This window comes from Rhinopithecus roxellana, chromosome 2 (genome assembly GCF_007565055.1).
Source record: "Rhinopithecus roxellana isolate Shanxi Qingling chromosome 2, ASM756505v1, whole genome shotgun sequence".
Lineage (NCBI taxonomy): Eukaryota > Metazoa > Chordata > Mammalia > Primates > Cercopithecidae > Rhinopithecus > Rhinopithecus roxellana.
Genome location: NC_044550.1, coordinates 86,259,198 through 86,274,999, shown reverse-complemented (window position 1 = coordinate 86,274,999; position 15,802 = coordinate 86,259,198). Strand labels below are relative to the sequence as shown.

Genomic DNA, 15,802 nt, shown 5'->3' with positions numbered 1-15,802 from the left:
GCCCTCTCCTGACCTTTCTACCATAGTTACCCTGATCCCAGAGCACTGATGCTCTGTGCTTTCAGCAACCCAGGACATTGTTTAAGAGGATAGCTTTTCAGTTACTTCCATTTTCTCACTGGGGACTTCCTCTCACAAAACGTAGGCCAAAGTCTTCCTACTTAGGATGTGAAAAGGTGAGGAAGAAGAGAGTGGAAAGTCAAAGCAAAATAGCAAGAGGCATTCCAGAGTACATAAAATCATCCAACTCTACCAACTGCCATTGTCTTATTGGAACAAGACTGAAATACTCAGCTCGTTCTCCTCTTACTAAAAGTTTTTCCCCAAGAAGGTTTGTTGGTCAGAGGTCCCTAGAAGATTTGTTCTGCCAGTGTTCTGGACGTATCCCTCTGAGAAACTCTGAAGTACACAAAACTAACGTTCAAGCTTGGACCTCTGCTATATAAATATAACAACATTAGTTGTATTAGTCTGTTTTTACACTGCTGATAAGCACGTACCTGAGACTGGGAAGAAAAAGAGATTTAATTGGACTTACAGTTCCACATGGCTGAGGAGGCCTCAGAATCATGGTGGGAGGTGAAAGTCACTTCTAACATGATGGTGGCAAGAGAAAATGAGGAAGAAGCAAAAGCAGAAGTCCATGATATAACCATCAGATCTCATGAGACTTAATTACTATCATGAGAATAGCATAGGAAAGACTGGTCCCCATGATTCAATTACCTCCCCATGGGTCCCTCCCACAACACATGGGAATTTTGGGAGATAAAATTCAAGCTGATATTTGGGTGAGGACAGAGCCAGACCATATCATTCCACCCTGGCCCCTCCAAATCTCAAGTCCTCATATTTCAAAAATCAATCATGCCCTCCCAACAGTCCTCTGAAGTCTTAACTCATTTCAGCATTAACCCAAAAGTCTGCATTTCAAAGTCTCATCTGAGATAAGGCAAGTCCCTTCTGCTTATGACCCTGTACAATCAAAAGCAAGCTAGTTACTCCCTAGATACAATGGGGATAAATACAACCATTTCAAATGGGAGAAATTGGCCAAAACAAAGGGGTAACAGGGCCCATGCAAGTCCAAAATCCAGTGGGGCAGTCAAATTTTAAAGCTCCAAAATGATCTCCTTTGACTCCAGGTCTCACCTCCATGTCATTTTGATGCAAGAGGTGGGTTCCCATGGTCTTGGGCAACTCCACCTCTGTGGTTTTACAGGTACAGCCTCCCTCCAGGCTGCTTTCACAGGCTGGTATTGAGTGTCTACAGCTTTTCCAGGCACAGGGTGCAAGCTGTTGATGGATCTAGCGTTCTGGGATTTGGAGTAAGGTGACCCTCTTCTCACAGCTCTGCTAGGCAGTGCCCCAGTAGGGACCCTGTGTGGGGGCTCTAACCCCGCATTTCCCTTCCACACTGCCCTAGCAGAGGTTCCCTGTGAGGGCCCCACCCCTGTCGCAAACTTTTGCCTGGACTTCCAGACATTTCCATACATCTTCTGAAATAGGCAGAGGTACCCACACCTCACTTCTTGACTTCTGTGCACCCACAGGCTCAACACCACATGGAAGTTGCCAAGGCTTGGGGCTTGCACCCTCTGAAGCTGCAGCCTGAACTGTGTGTTGGCCCCTTTCAGCCATGACTGGAGCAGCTGGGACATTAAGTTCCTAGGCTACACACAGCAAACAGACTCTGGACCCCACCCACAAAACCACTTTTTCCTCTGGGGCCTCTGGGCCTGTGATGTGAGGGGCTGCCATGAAGATCTTTGACATGGCCTGGAGATATTTTCCCAATGGTCTTGGGGATTAACATTAGGCTCCTTGCTACTCATGCAAGTTTCTGCAGCCAGCTTGAATTTGTCCCCCAGAAAATGGGGTTTTCTTTTCTATTGCATACTCAGGCTCCAAAATTTCCAAACTTCTATGCTGTGCTTCCCTTATAAAACTGAATACTTTAAACAGTACCCAAGTCACTTCTTGAATACTTTGCAGCTTAGAAATTTCTTCCACCAGATACCCTAAATCGTCTTTCTCAAATTCAAAGTTCTGCAAATCTCTAGGGCAGGGGCAAAATGCCACCAATCTCTTTGCTAAAACATAACAAGAGTCACCTTTACTCCAGTTCCCAACAACTTCCTCATCTCCATCTGAGACCACCTCAGCCTGAATCTTATTGTCCATATCACTATCAGCATTTTGGGCAAAGCCATTCAACAAGTTTCTAGGAAGTTCCAGACTTTTCCACATTTTCCTGTCTTCTTCTGAGCCCTCCAAACTGTTCCAACTTCTGCCTGTTACACAATTCCAAAGTTGCTCCCACATTTTCGGGTATCTTTGCAGCAATGCCCCACTCGGCTGGTACCAATTTATTGTTTTAGTCTGTTTTCACACTGCTGATAAAGACATATGCAAGATTGGGAAGAAAAAGAGGTTTAATTGGACTTACAGGCCTCGGGATCATGGCAGGAGGTGAACGACACTTCTTACATGGTAGCAGAAAGAAAATAAGAAAGAAGCAAAAGCAGAAATCCCTGATAGACCCATTATCTTATTCAATATCATGATACTTATTCAATATCATGAGAATAGCATGGGAAAGATTGGCCTCTATGATTCAGTTACCTCCCCCTGGGTCCCTCCCACAACACATGGGAATTCTGGGAGCTAAAATTCAAGCTGAGATTTGGGTGGGGACAAAGCCAAACCATATTATAAGTGCCTTGGTATATGCAGAGAATTGACTCCAGGACCTCCTGAGCATACCAAAACCCACAGATGCTCATGTTTCTTATAAAAGATGATGTAGTATTTGCATATGACATACATATATCCTCTTGGATACTTTAAATGTTCTCTAGATTACTTATAATACCTAATACAATGTAAATACCATATAGATATGTATTGTACTGCATTTTTAAATTTTTGCTTTTTATTGTTGTAGTGTTATTTTTATTGTATTTTTCCAAAAATGTTAGATTCACAGTTAGTTGAATTGAGGTACAGAAGGCTGACTATACTTATGTACATTAATTGCCATCTAGAAGTATATTTTGCTTTATGTTGATTATGATAATCATCTGATGCACAGATCCTGATAACCGTGTTAGGTAGTGTGTTCACTTTATTTTTTTTTAACTAGATGACTGTGAGTAATATAATAATTGTAGTGTTTTCTTCTCTTGTTTATTTCTTGATTAGGAAATGGAGACACAGAAAGCTCTCAGCTAGTGCCCTTTATATCACCCCATAGCACTTAGCATGAATCTAAACAAACAGGACTCAGTAGATACTCAATGACCTAAATGCTTATTTTATTTTGCAAAATTATCTGTGTTTGTTTTCTTTCCAAGTTGCTCTACAAAGATTAATTTTAAATTGTTCACAGGAAGTAGTCAATAGTGTGAAACGATATATAACCTTGAGTAGGTCATGGAATTTGCATGAAAAATAATAACATGGACTTGTGAATATAAAAATTTGTAGATAATTTAAAAGAAAACATAGGACACAATCATACTTTGAACCTTTGAGAAAAAAAAAAATCCCATTTCTGAAAATCCAGCCTATAAATTGTGTATTCAGCATATTATCTATTTTATTTGAACATTTTCACAATTTCAAACCATTTCTTTAAATTGTTGAAATAGAAACAAAAATGTTTTTTCTGATTTTTCCTAATTATCTACAATAAAAATTACTTTCTATGATGCATTCCAATCTAGAAGCTTAAATCTCTAATATTGCCATTTTTACATAAATAATATTTTCCATCGAAAATGTAGATAAGCAAAAAATATAAGGCTAAATTATAGCTAAACTCATCATTAATATTTTGGTATTTAATATTTTACATGTGTTTCTATCTGTATAACTTTAAAATACCACTATTATAGGTACTGCTTTTGCATTGAAAAAAAATTATAATACACTATGGGTTAATAAAATATGCTTTTATGACATATTTTAAAGACCTTTGTTGAAGTTACTTTCCTCTAGAGAGGTTTTTTATTTGTTCTTGGGGACCAACAAACATTAAAGTTATTTGGGATATTTTTTGGATCACACAAGTGACATGAACTAGAACACCAAAACAAGGGCCAGCTTTGGGCTTATTTATGATCTCTCTACCCAGCTTATGGAAACAGGGAAATTTCCTTGATATCCCCTTCTTTAGGTTTTTTTCATTTTTTCTTCCTTTTTACTTTTCGCTCTCTCCCTCCTTTCCTGCCTCCTCCCTACCCCTCAACCCATGTCTGTCTCTCTTTCTCATTTCCACTCTGATGGCACAGCCCTCCACTGTGGTCTCATGATATACTCATAAGAGTATATCATGATATATACTGTCCACTGTGCTTTCATGATAAACTCCCTCTTTTGGGTGGATCCTATGCTTTATTCTCTATCCCCAACCTACGACCAAAAAAACAGGCTTGGCATTTCAAATATTTACTAAGCGTACTGATTTCACTTTGTTTTTGGCTTTTGCATTTTTTTCCCTCTTTGCCAGCTTAGCAATGAAGTTAAAATACATTTAATAGATTATCCAAGATTTGACTTGTTTTTATCAAAAGGATTGTTCTCTGAGTCTATTCTGCCATATGACAAAAATGAAGGTCAAGAACATTTACTTTGTAAATATTAAAGATTAAAGATGTATTATGTGTATTTATATTTTTATTCTTCCTAAAGGAAATTATCCTTTAAATGTTTATGAAATAATAATATTATAATTGTCAGTGAAATTTCTTTAAAACGCTTATTTTATGGTATCATAGGGTAGATAATAATCCAGCAACTATTTTTTAAATACTTATAAACTGTCAGACACATGTCTGTTTTTAAATTAATAAGCTTTTAGTATTATCATTATTCTACTTTTACAGAAATATTGAATGGAAAGTAGAGTGTTCCCATGTACTCTCCACACCTGCACCCCAGCCCTATTAATAGATTCTTCTATTATTAACACGTTGCATTAGTGTGGTACATTCATTACAATTGAAGAGTTGATATTCATGAAGTATTACTTGAAATATCTCTTTTGACGTATAGTTTTCGGTCCTTTCAGTAACTGAACAAGACAGGTATTACCCCCAATTTCAAAAGTAGGAAAACTAAGATTGAGTACCAAACCTGGATTCACTCAGAAATGTTTAAGAACAAGAACTTGGGCCCTTATTTTCACATTTCTTTCTATTCTAATTCCTTTGAGTAATATTATATTTTAGGCATCTCTTGCTTGTTGAAATATACACTTGGTATTATCAAAGAAATTCATAATAGGAAAGCACTTAATCTAAAGATCTCATTTCAAGAACTAGGATGCATATCTCATGCTTTTCTAGTATATAGCTGTGGTAAATTAGGATTAGGACACTAATTCGTGGTTGCCTTTCCCTGTGATCTCACTAAGAATGAAAACTACTAATTGTTTTGCAAATGCTCTTACTGTGGCCTAATTTTTCAGTTTAAAAATATAAGTTTTATGGTGTATATTTAAAGTAAACAACATGATGTAATGGGATACATATAAATAGTAAAATAGATACTATAGTGAAGCAACATAGCCATCATCTCTCCCATTTATTTTGTTTTTGCTACAAGAGCAACTGAAATCTTTAGTGGGAATCCCAAATATGGTACAATTGTATTGCCTGTGGTCCTCAGGTTGTACATTAGATCTCCAGACCTGTTCATCTTAAACATCTGCTACTTTGTGATCCCTGAGCTACTTTCCCCCATTTCCTCTCCATCCTCCACCTGTAGTAACCAATTTTATTCTCTATGTCTGTATATTTGACTCTTTTTTTTCAGATTCCACATATAAGTGAAATCATGCAATATTTTTTCTTTTTGTGTCTGGCTTATTTCAGTTAATGTCTTTCAAGTTCACTCATGTTGTGGCAAATGGCAGGATTTCCTTCTTCTTAAGGCTGAATAATATATTCCATTGTATATATATGCTATAGTTATTTAATCTATTTTTGTCCACTGACATATATTAAGGTTGTTTCCATATCTTGGCTACTGTGAATAATGCTGCAGTGAATGTGGACGTATAGATAATCTTACAAGATGGTGATTTCATTTCCTTTGGGTATATGCCCAGAAGAGGGATTGCTGGATCTTGTGGTAGTTCTATTTTTAATTACTTTAGGAAATTCCATACTGTTTTCTAGAATGGTTACACCAATCTCAATTCCCACCAATAGTGTACAAGTATTTCCTTTTATCCACACTCTTGCTAACGTTTGTTATCTCTAGACTTTTTGGTAATAGCCATCTGAAGGGGTCTGAGGTGATATCTCATTGTGGTTTTGATTTGCATTCCCTGATGATTAATGATGTTGAGTACATTTTCATATACCTATTGTCCATTTTTATATCTGTTTTGAAAAATGCCTATTCAGGTCCTTTTTTAATATGGCCCAATTTAATCTTGTGGTTATAAGGCCTTGCTCATTGTGTAATAACAATATGGAGATACATTAACCCAGAAACAATGCCTTGTTTCTTATAACACCTCAAGTCGTTAATTTCCTTTTAGCCATGTTGATTGTTCTTCTTATAATTTTAACTGGTTTTTGGCAACTGGTTATGTTTTTGTTTAATAACAACTATAGGACCTAAACAGCAAATATATACTACCTTATCTGTAAATTATTTCTTTGTATAATGGTGGCCACAGTAAATCTATACCCTTTATTTATTAATTACAAAGTCATTTTATACATAAATATGGATCTCTACAAGCAATCTATATGAATAGTGGCTTAATTTAAATATAATTATCAGAACTGATTACACTGTAATGTAAAAAAGTCAATACTGTTTGTCTTAAAAGCAAACATGTGTTGCATCTAATTTATTTCAAATAAGGTTTTCCCTCAGGGCTGGTAGGAAATTGATTCCAAAATCTCCCTCGAATGTGAGAATCCACAGATGCTTAAGTCCTTTATATCAAATGGGGTAGTATTTGCATATAATTTATACCCATCTTCCCATCTACTCTAAATTATCTCTAGGTTACACATAATACCTAATACAATAGCTACACACCTCTTCACTCATGTGGATTCAACATAGTACTTGTGTAGCAAATTCAAGTTTTGCCTTTTAGAACTTTGTGAAATTTCTTTTTTTGAATAGTTTTTACCTGTAGTTCTTTGAATCCATTACTGGAGAACCCACAGATACAGAGGGCTATATTCTGTATATTAGTGGAACCCAGTTTCACCCATCCCTTCTATCAATGCTTTGGTCTAACAGTAACTTTGAGTTTCTTCGCATGATATATAAGGTACATCTCTACACCTGTAGAGTCTCTACACCTGAAGGAAAATAGCCCAAGTCCAATCTTTTGCATGTTCTAACACAACCATAATTAGTTTCCTGTAACTTATAGAATTTCAAAAGCATGATATATTGCTATCATATTAATTGAAAATGTATTAATGTAACTGTATGTTTTGTGTTATAGTGAATGGACATCCAGTACTCAAACGAGCTAACATCCAGGTTGTTGGAAAGTTGGTGGCCAGTTCCATAAGAGAAAGGAAAATGAGACAACATTATAAGTCTTGTAAAGTTGAATGATGTTTCCAACATATTATTACCTGTAATAGTTAAACCTCTCTACCCAAAGAGACAAGTTAATATTGGAGATGGATCAATTCTGTATCAGTAGGAAGAAAGGATAAAAATCTTTGAATATACAAAGAACTTTGACAAGTTTATCTATAATTTCTAGTATCTTTGGATGAACACCATTCATCTGATCTCCCTCATAAAAAAATCTGTTTTATCATAATGAAGTGAACCTGCATAGTGTCAAGTACTCTTTTCATTAGACCATAATTTATGTTGTTCCGTTACCAATAAAAAACATAAAGAAACTTTAAAATTCTTATTTATAAAACTCATGAATCTCATATACAATACTGTTGGATTCATCATTTTTATTCTTTAGAAAGGTGTTATGTTTCATTTTATTCTTTAAAAAGGTGTGATGTTTCATTGAAATCATATATGTCAAACAATTTCTTTGTTTTCCATAATGTCCTTTATCACGTAAAGTTTTTGGAAATGGTTGTTTTAAACTGTGTTAATTTTTGGTGCAGTCATGGTATTATTTTTCCCTGCTCATTGCTCACTCTAAAGTAAAAAGGTGAGAAGCAATATACAGTATTCTTGAGTTGATATGCCTTAGCGCTGAAAGTTTTTTTGTTTTGTTTTGTTTTTTTGAGATGCAGTCTGGCTCTGTCACCCAGGCTGGAGTGCAGTGGCACAGTCTTGGCTCACTGCAGCCTCCGCCTCCAGGGTTCAAGCAATTCTCCTGCCTCAGTCTCCCGAGTAGCCAAGACTAAAGACACGTGCCACCACACCCAACTAACTTTTGTATTTTTAGTAGAGACGGTCTCACCATGTTGGCCAGGCTGGTTTCGATCTCCTGACCTCAAATGATCCACCCTCCTCAGCCTCCCAAAGTGCTGGGATTACAAGCATGAGTCACCGCACACAGCCCCAGTGCCGAAAGAATTTGAAGCAAAGTTTTCTTAAGAAACTTTAATTTAATTTTATCCATCCATCTACCCATCCCTCTATTTTGAATGGAATTAGAGAAACAAGTGAGGAACAATAATTGAAGAAAGACAGTCTATGCATAGCATAGAGGCTAGATATGAAAAGAGCTGGGAACTACATGACAAGTGTCCCATTGTTTTCACAGTTTTTACATTGCATCCATTACTTCTGTAATAGCCTCTTTGATTTTAAACAAACAAAACCACTCAAGTTATTTTTATGCAATTGAGTTTACTATAAGAATATCTATGGAAGTTATTAAATCTTTAGAAAAGCCAATTACAAGAATCATGTTAAGTCAGGCCTCACCAAAACCAGACTCAAAGTGCACTATAAATCATGATGAAGCTCTAACCAGAAAATTGTAACAGAGAAACCTTTGATGCGGGGGGAGGAAGTGATTACTAGCTAAAGTTAAAATGTGGAATTTGGCTTAGCTGTGAAATTTAATGATGCATATTCTCCTTATTGATAATTGAATTTTATTTTAAAGATAAAAGTATTTTTATTTACATACTGAAAAAAGTGGAAAATGCACAACTTTTTAAAAAAGGAAAAAATTACACAAGTTGAATATAAGCATGATTACAAGTCATCAGCCTGCTCCTTTTTAAAACATGATTAGGATAAAAATTTGGCTAGATTTCAACCACTGCTATTCCAAAAACATTAGGAGCAAAATCATGGAGTTATAATGAAAGGCACTTACAAACTTGAATATAAGATTTCTTAATGAATGTTGTGTAATCACTATTCCAAGTAGTAAATGTATTTATAAGAGAAAATTAATAATGTCACAATTACTTTATAAAAATATAAAAGTTGTTCTGATTATGACAGCTTGGGACAGGACGTGGAAGTTCACTTTTCGTTTAATAAGATGTGATTGTTCTTGTTTCAGGTTTTCTATATTTGACTCCTTGATTTTTAGCAAGCTGAGGTAAGGCTACTGAATGTCTTTTAGAGGTGTGATCCTACATTAAGTTCAGTGACAATATTTCACTCTAGAGCTATAGAAGACAGTGTAAGGTCATGGAAAAGAAGCCTTCACTTTTCAATAGTCAGTTTCTATATAAAAATTGGCACTTGGTGCTCATCAAAGAACAAGAAATATTGGATATGCTCTAAATGTCCATTGTGTTTTTGAGCCAACTACCTGATGGAAGTCATCACTTATATGTAAATGAACTGTCAATGGCTTGCCACAGTTGGCAATCACTGGACTGTGAAGGGTATGTCTTAATAAAAACTGAAGCTCTTCACAGACTTTGATTTACTGGAAATAAAATAGAAAAGTCCTCTGAGACTACAAAGGACACTTGTTTCAGATAAAACATCTAGACAGTAGCAATATATTTAGGGCTTTTATTATAGCAAAACTGCAAATTAGAATGGAGTGGTGAGAAAGTTCCTGTGACCCAGCTGAATTCTAAAACACTGCTTCTGACTAGAGTAATATGATCTTTAAAATAGCTAAGCCAAATTAAATAAAAGTGCATTAAGGAAAAAAATAGAAATAATGCAAGGTCAAGATTCAGGTTTGTTACATCTTTTAAATTGTCTATGACTTACGTATTACATCTTTTTATAAATCTATCTTTTTCTTAATCAATGCAACCATTAGAATAGTTGAAAGCCAAACTTCTCTGGTCCTGTAACATGGATTTCTTCTCACAATATTCAAATTTAAGAGGATTTTTCTTGCCTATTCATTCCTTTCCCCAACTTCCATCCCAAGCACAAGCATAATTGAAATATGGAATTCTGTGTAACTATTATTTTTATTGTTTTATTAATAATAATATATTTGTAAAATGCTTTTGAGTTGGCAGTATACTATTGCACCAATATGAAGCAGCTTGAATATGTAGATCACATTTTTATACTACTTTCTCCCAAAGCACAGTATGTTCACAGATGTACATCAGTCAGTGTAGGTTAAAGGCATTAAACAGCAATCCTAATAATCCCATTGCTCACTTTACATTCTAGTGTGAGTAGGAATAGGCAGGGACTCTGTTCCATTTTTTTTATTTTTTTTTCAGACGGAGTTTCGCTCTTGTTGCCCAGGCTGGAGTTCAATGGCGCAATCTCGGCTTACCACAACCTCTGCCTCCCATGTTCAAGCGATTCTCCTGCCTCAGCCTCCCAAGTAGCTGGGATTACAGGCATGCGCCACCATGCCCAGCTAATTTTGTATTTTTAATAGAGATGGGGTTTCTCCATGTTGGTCAGGCTGGTCTCGAAATCCCGACCTCAGGTAATCTGCCCCCCAACCTTGGCCTCCCAAAGTGCTGGGATTACAGGCATGAGCCACGACGCCTGGCCCCGGTTCCATTCTTCAGGGCCAGCACTGCAGCCTTTGCACTCAGGCAACAGACAAAAAAGACAGAGTGTAGAGAAACTGACTTTCTTAACCACTTCAATCTGAATTTGGAACTTGTTACTTCTACTCACATTCTAGTGGGGAGAACTTGTCAGCTGGTTCCCTCTAAATTATAGAAGTCTAGGAGATGTGGTCTAGCTTTGTATCAAAGAAGAGAATGTGCCAATTTCTGTCAAAGAAATTGAGTTTAATTCCTCATTGTTTTAGGAAACAAGAAATATTTCAAATAGCTTCACTTAGACTGTCATAAATCTGGTTTAAAATTTTTATTATAAAAATATCCAAACAATCCAGCTTTTCCTAGTTTCTTCTAGTTTCTTCCTAGTTTCTTCAATATTTTGATAATAATTCCCTTGCACAATTCATCAGAAATCCTGAAAACTGCTAGCATCAATGTAAAGAAAACATATATATGTATATTTTTTAAAAGTATCGATAGATACTTTTCTGTCTGGAATGAAGAACTTTGGGTTTTAGTTTTGTTTAGTTTTTTTTGTTGTTCAAATACAAATTATGTAAAGTAAATAATTTTCACTGATATGCTGATAATAATTTTTCTTATGAAACAACCAAAATTTTCAGTTTGGGAAATAGGCTATCAGAAACCAATACTTCCAGAACAGTGGGAAGAGACACAAAATGATATCATCTCTAAATTTTTCTATGTAAATAATCAAGAAAAGAAAGGCCGGCAGGATGGGCGGAGCAAGATGGCCGAATAGGAACAGCTCCAGTCTCCAACTCCCAGCACGAGCGACACAGAAGACCGGTGATTTCTGCATTTTCAACTGAGGTACTGGGGTCATCTCACTAGGGAGTGCCAGACAATCGGAGCTGGTCAGCTGCTGCAGCCTGACCAGCAAGAGCTGAAGCAGGGCGAGGCATCGCCTCACCTGGGAAGCGCAAGGGGGAAAGGAATCCCTTTTCCTAGCCAGGGGAACTGAGACACACAACACCTGGAAAATCGGGTAACTCCCACCCCAATACCGTGCTTTAAGCAAACGGGCACACCAGAAGAATATATCCCTCACCTGGCCGGGAGGGTCCCACGCCCACAGAGCCTCTCTCATTGCTAACACAGCAGTCTGCGGCGATCTAACCGCAAGGCAGCAGCGAGGCTGGGGGAGGGGCGCCCACCATTGCTGAGGCTTAAGTAGGTAAACAAAGCCGCTGGGAAGCTTGAACTGGGTGGAGCTCACAGCAGCTCAAGGAAACCTGCCTGTCTCTATAGACTCCACCTCTGGGGGCAGGGCACAGCTAAAAATACAACAGGGGAAGCAGCAGAGGCCTGAGCAGACGCAAACGACTCTGTCTGACAGCTTTGAAGAGAGCAGTGGATCTCCCAACACGGAGGTTGAGATCTGAGAACGGACAGACTGCCTGCTCAAGTGGGTCCCTGATCCCTGAGTAGCCTAACTGGGAGACATCCCCCACTAGGGGCAGTCTGACACCCCACACCTCACAGGGTGGAGTAAACCCCTGAGAGGAAACTTCCAAAGGAAGAATCAGACAGGTACACTCGCTGTTCAGCAATATTCTATCTTCTGCAACCTCTGCTGCTGATACCCAGGCAAACAGGGTCTGGAGTGGACCTCAAGCAATCTCCAACAGACCTATAGCTGAGGGTCCTGACTGTCAGAAGGAAAACTATCAAACAGGAAGGACACCTATACCAAAACCCCATCAGTACGTCACCATCATCAAAGACCAGAGACAGATAAAACCACAAAGATGGGGAAAAAGCAGGGCAGAAAAGCTGGAAATTCAAAAAATAAGAGCGCATCTCCCCCTGCAAAGGAGCGCAGCCCATCGCCAGCAATGGATCGAAGCTGGTCAGAGAATGACTTTGACGGGAAGAGAGAAGAAGGCTTCAGTCCATCAAACTTCTCAGAGCTAAAGGAGGAATTACGTACCCAGCGCAAAGAAACTAAAAATCTTGAAAAAAGAGTGGAAGAATTGACAGCTAGACTAATTAATGCAGAGAAGGTCATGAACGAAATGATAGAGATGAAAACCATGACACGAGAAATACGTGACAAATGCACAAGCTTCAGTAACCGACTCGATCAACTGGAAGAAAGAGTATCAGCGGTTGAAGATCAAATGAATGAAATGAAGCGAGAAGAGAAACCAAAAGAGAAAAGGAGAAAAAGAAATGAACAAAGCCTGCAAGAAGTATGGGATTATGTAAAAAGACCAAATCTACGTCTGATTGGGGTGCCTGAAAGTGAGGGGGAAAATGGAACCAACTTGGAAAACACTCTTTAGGATATCATCCAGGAGAACTTCCCCAACCTAGTAGGGCAGGCCAACATTCAAATTCGGGAAATACAGAGAATGCCACAAAGATAATCCTCGAGAAGAGCAACTCCAAGACACATAATTGCCAGATTCACCAAAGTTGAAATGAAGGAAAAAATCTTAAGGGCAGCCAGAGAGAAAGGTCGGGTTACCCACAAAGGGAAGCCCATCAGACTAACAGCAGATCTCTCGGCAGAAACTCTACAAGCCAGAAGAGAGTGGGGGCCAATATTCAACATTCTTAAAGAAAAGAATTTTCAACCCAGAATTTCATATCCAGCCAAACTAAGTTTCATCAGTGAAGGAGAAATAAAATCCTTTACAGATAAGCAAATGCTTAGAGATTTTGTCACCACCAGGCCTGCCTTACAAGAGACCCTGAAGGAAGCCCTAAACATGGAAAGGAACAACCGGTACCAGCCATCGCAAAAACATGCCAAAATGTAAAGACCATCGAGGCTAGGAAGAAACTGCATCAAATAACGAGCAAAATAACCAGTTAATATCATAATGGCAGGATCAAGTTCACACATAACAATATTAACCTTAAATGTAAATGGACTAAATGCTCCAATTAAAAGACACAGACTGGCAAACTGGATAAAGAGTCAAGACCCATCAGTCTGCTGTATTCAGGAGACCCATCTCACATGCAGAGACATACATATGCTCAAAATAAAGGGATGGAGGAAGATCTACCAAGCAAATGGAGAACAAAAAAAACAGGGGTTGCAATCTAGTCTCTGATAAAACAGACTTTAAACCATCAAAGATCAAAAGAGACAAAGAAGGTCATTACATAATGATAAAGGGATCAATTCAACAGGAAGAGCTAACTATCCTAAATATATATGCACCCAATACAGGAGCACCCGGATTCATAAAGCAAGTCCTTAGAGACTTACAAAGAGACTTAGACTCCCATACAATAATAATGGGAGACTTCAACACTCCACTGTCAACATTAGACAGATCAACGAGACAGAAAGTTAACAAGAATATCCAGGAATTGAACTCATCTCTGCACCAAGCAGACCTAATAGACATCTATAGAACTCTCCACCCCAAATCAACAGAATATACATTCTTCTCAGCACCACATCACACTTATTCCAAAATTGACCACATAATTGGAAGTAAAGCACTCCTCAGCAAATGTAAAACAACAGAAATTATAACAAACTGTCTCTCAGACCACAGTGCAATCAAACTAGAACTCAGGACTAAGAAACTCAATCAAAACTGCTCAACTACATGGAAACTGAACAAACTGCTCCTGAATGACTACTGGGTACATAACGAAATGAAAGCAGAAATAAAGATGTTCTTTGAAACCAATGAGAACAAAGATACAACATACCAGAATCTCTGGGACACATTTAAAGCAGTGTGTAGAGGGAAATTTATAGCACTAAATGCCCACAAGAGAAAGCTGGAAAGATCTAAAGTTGACACTCTAACATCACAATTAAAAGAACTAGAGAGGCAAGAGCAAACACATTCAAAAGCTAGCAGAAGGCAAGAAATAACTAAGATCAAAGCAGAACTGAAGGAGATAGAGACACAAAAAACCCTCCAAAAAATCAATGAATCCAGGAGTTGGTTTTTTGAAAAGATCAACAAAGACCGCTAGCAAGACTAATAAAGAAGAAAAGAGAGAGGAATCAAATAGATGCAATAAAAAATGATAAAGGGGATATCACCACCGACCCCACAGAAATACAAACTACCATCAGAGAATACTATAAACACCTCTACACAAATCAACTAGAAAATCTAGAAGAAATGGATAATTTCCTGGACACTTACACTCTCCCAAGACTAAACCAGGAAGAAGTTGAATCCCTGAATATACCAATAGCAGGCTCTGAAATTGAGGCAACAATTAATAGCCTACCAACCAAAAAAAGTCCAGGACCAGATGGATTCACAGCTGAATTTTACCAGAGGTACAAGGAGGAGCTGGTACCATTCCTTCTGAAACTATTCCAATCAATAGAAAAAGAGGGAATCCTCCCTAACTCATTTTATGAGGCCAACATCATCCTGATACCAAAGCCTGGCAGAGACACAACAAAAAAAGAGAATTTTAGACCAATATCCCTGATGAACATCGATGAAAAAATCCTCAATAAAATACTGGCAAACCGGATTCAGCAACACATCAAAAAGCTTATCCACCATGATCAAGTGGGCTTCATCCCTGGGATGCAAGGTTGGTTCAACATTCGCAAATCAATAAACGTAATCCAGCATATAAACAGAACCAAAGTCAAGAACCACATGATTATCTCAATAGATGCAGAAAAGGCTTTTGACAAAATTCAACAGCCCTTCATGCTAAAAACGCTCAATAAATTCGGTATTGATGGAACGTACCTCAAAATAATAAGAGCTATTTATGACAAACCCATAGCTAATATCATACTGAATGGGCAAAAACTGGAAAAATTCCCTTTGAAAACTGGCACAAGACAGGGATGCCCTCTCTCACCACTCCTATTCAACATAGTGTTGGAAGTTCTG

General features: G+C 37.7%; 1 protein-coding gene across 1 annotated transcript in view; it reads left to right on the top strand.

Moving 5' to 3' along the window:
* The window catches only part of IQCM (IQ motif containing M), a 412,916-nt gene extending 405,314 nt beyond the window's left edge, over nucleotides 1–7,602 (top strand). Inside the window, 1 exon segment of the mRNA XM_030921391.1 lies at nucleotides 7,487–7,602. Within this exon segment, the coding sequence (XP_030777251.1) occupies nucleotides 7,487–7,602 (116 nt within the window).
* The last annotated feature ends 8,200 nt before the right edge of the window (nucleotides 7,603–15,802 follow it).